The sequence below is a fragment of the Phaethon lepturus genome, unplaced genomic scaffold, assembly GCF_000687285.1.
Source record: "Phaethon lepturus isolate BGI_N335 unplaced genomic scaffold, ASM68728v1 scaffold33679, whole genome shotgun sequence".
NCBI classification, from domain to species: Eukaryota; Metazoa; Chordata; class Aves; order Phaethontiformes; family Phaethontidae; genus Phaethon; species Phaethon lepturus.
Genome location: NW_010563332.1, coordinates 1 through 224, shown reverse-complemented (window position 1 = coordinate 224; position 224 = coordinate 1). Strand labels below are relative to the sequence as shown.

General features: G+C 58.5%; 1 protein-coding gene across 1 annotated transcript in view; it reads left to right on the top strand.

Moving 5' to 3' along the window:
* The window catches only part of LOC104626595 (vasoactive intestinal polypeptide receptor 1-like), a gene marked incomplete at its 3' end in the record, with an annotated part of 3,706 nt that extends 3,626 nt beyond the window's left edge, over nt 1-80 (top strand). Inside the window, exon 6 of the mRNA XM_010294546.1 lies at nt 20-80. Within this exon, the coding sequence (XP_010292848.1) occupies nt 20-80 (61 nt within the window). The remainder of the gene's footprint in view (nt 1-19) is intronic.
* Between the last annotated feature and the right edge of the window lie 144 nt (nt 81-224).

The following is a 224-nucleotide window of genomic DNA, read 5'->3' as shown; positions in this document are numbered from 1 at the left end:
CTTGGCCCTGTCCTCCCAGGCGTCCCCATGCTGACAGTCTGCGTGTGGGTGGTCACCCGGCTACAGTACGACAACCACGGGTAAGAGCAGCCACCCCTCTTCTTTCTCCAGGCCAGCTTGGCCACGTGTCCCCCGTGCAAGTCCCAAGGGACAACCCTCTTGCGTGGGAGTCTCCGGCAGGGACAACTAGGGCAGCACTTTATTTTACATTTCTATTTTCTGGT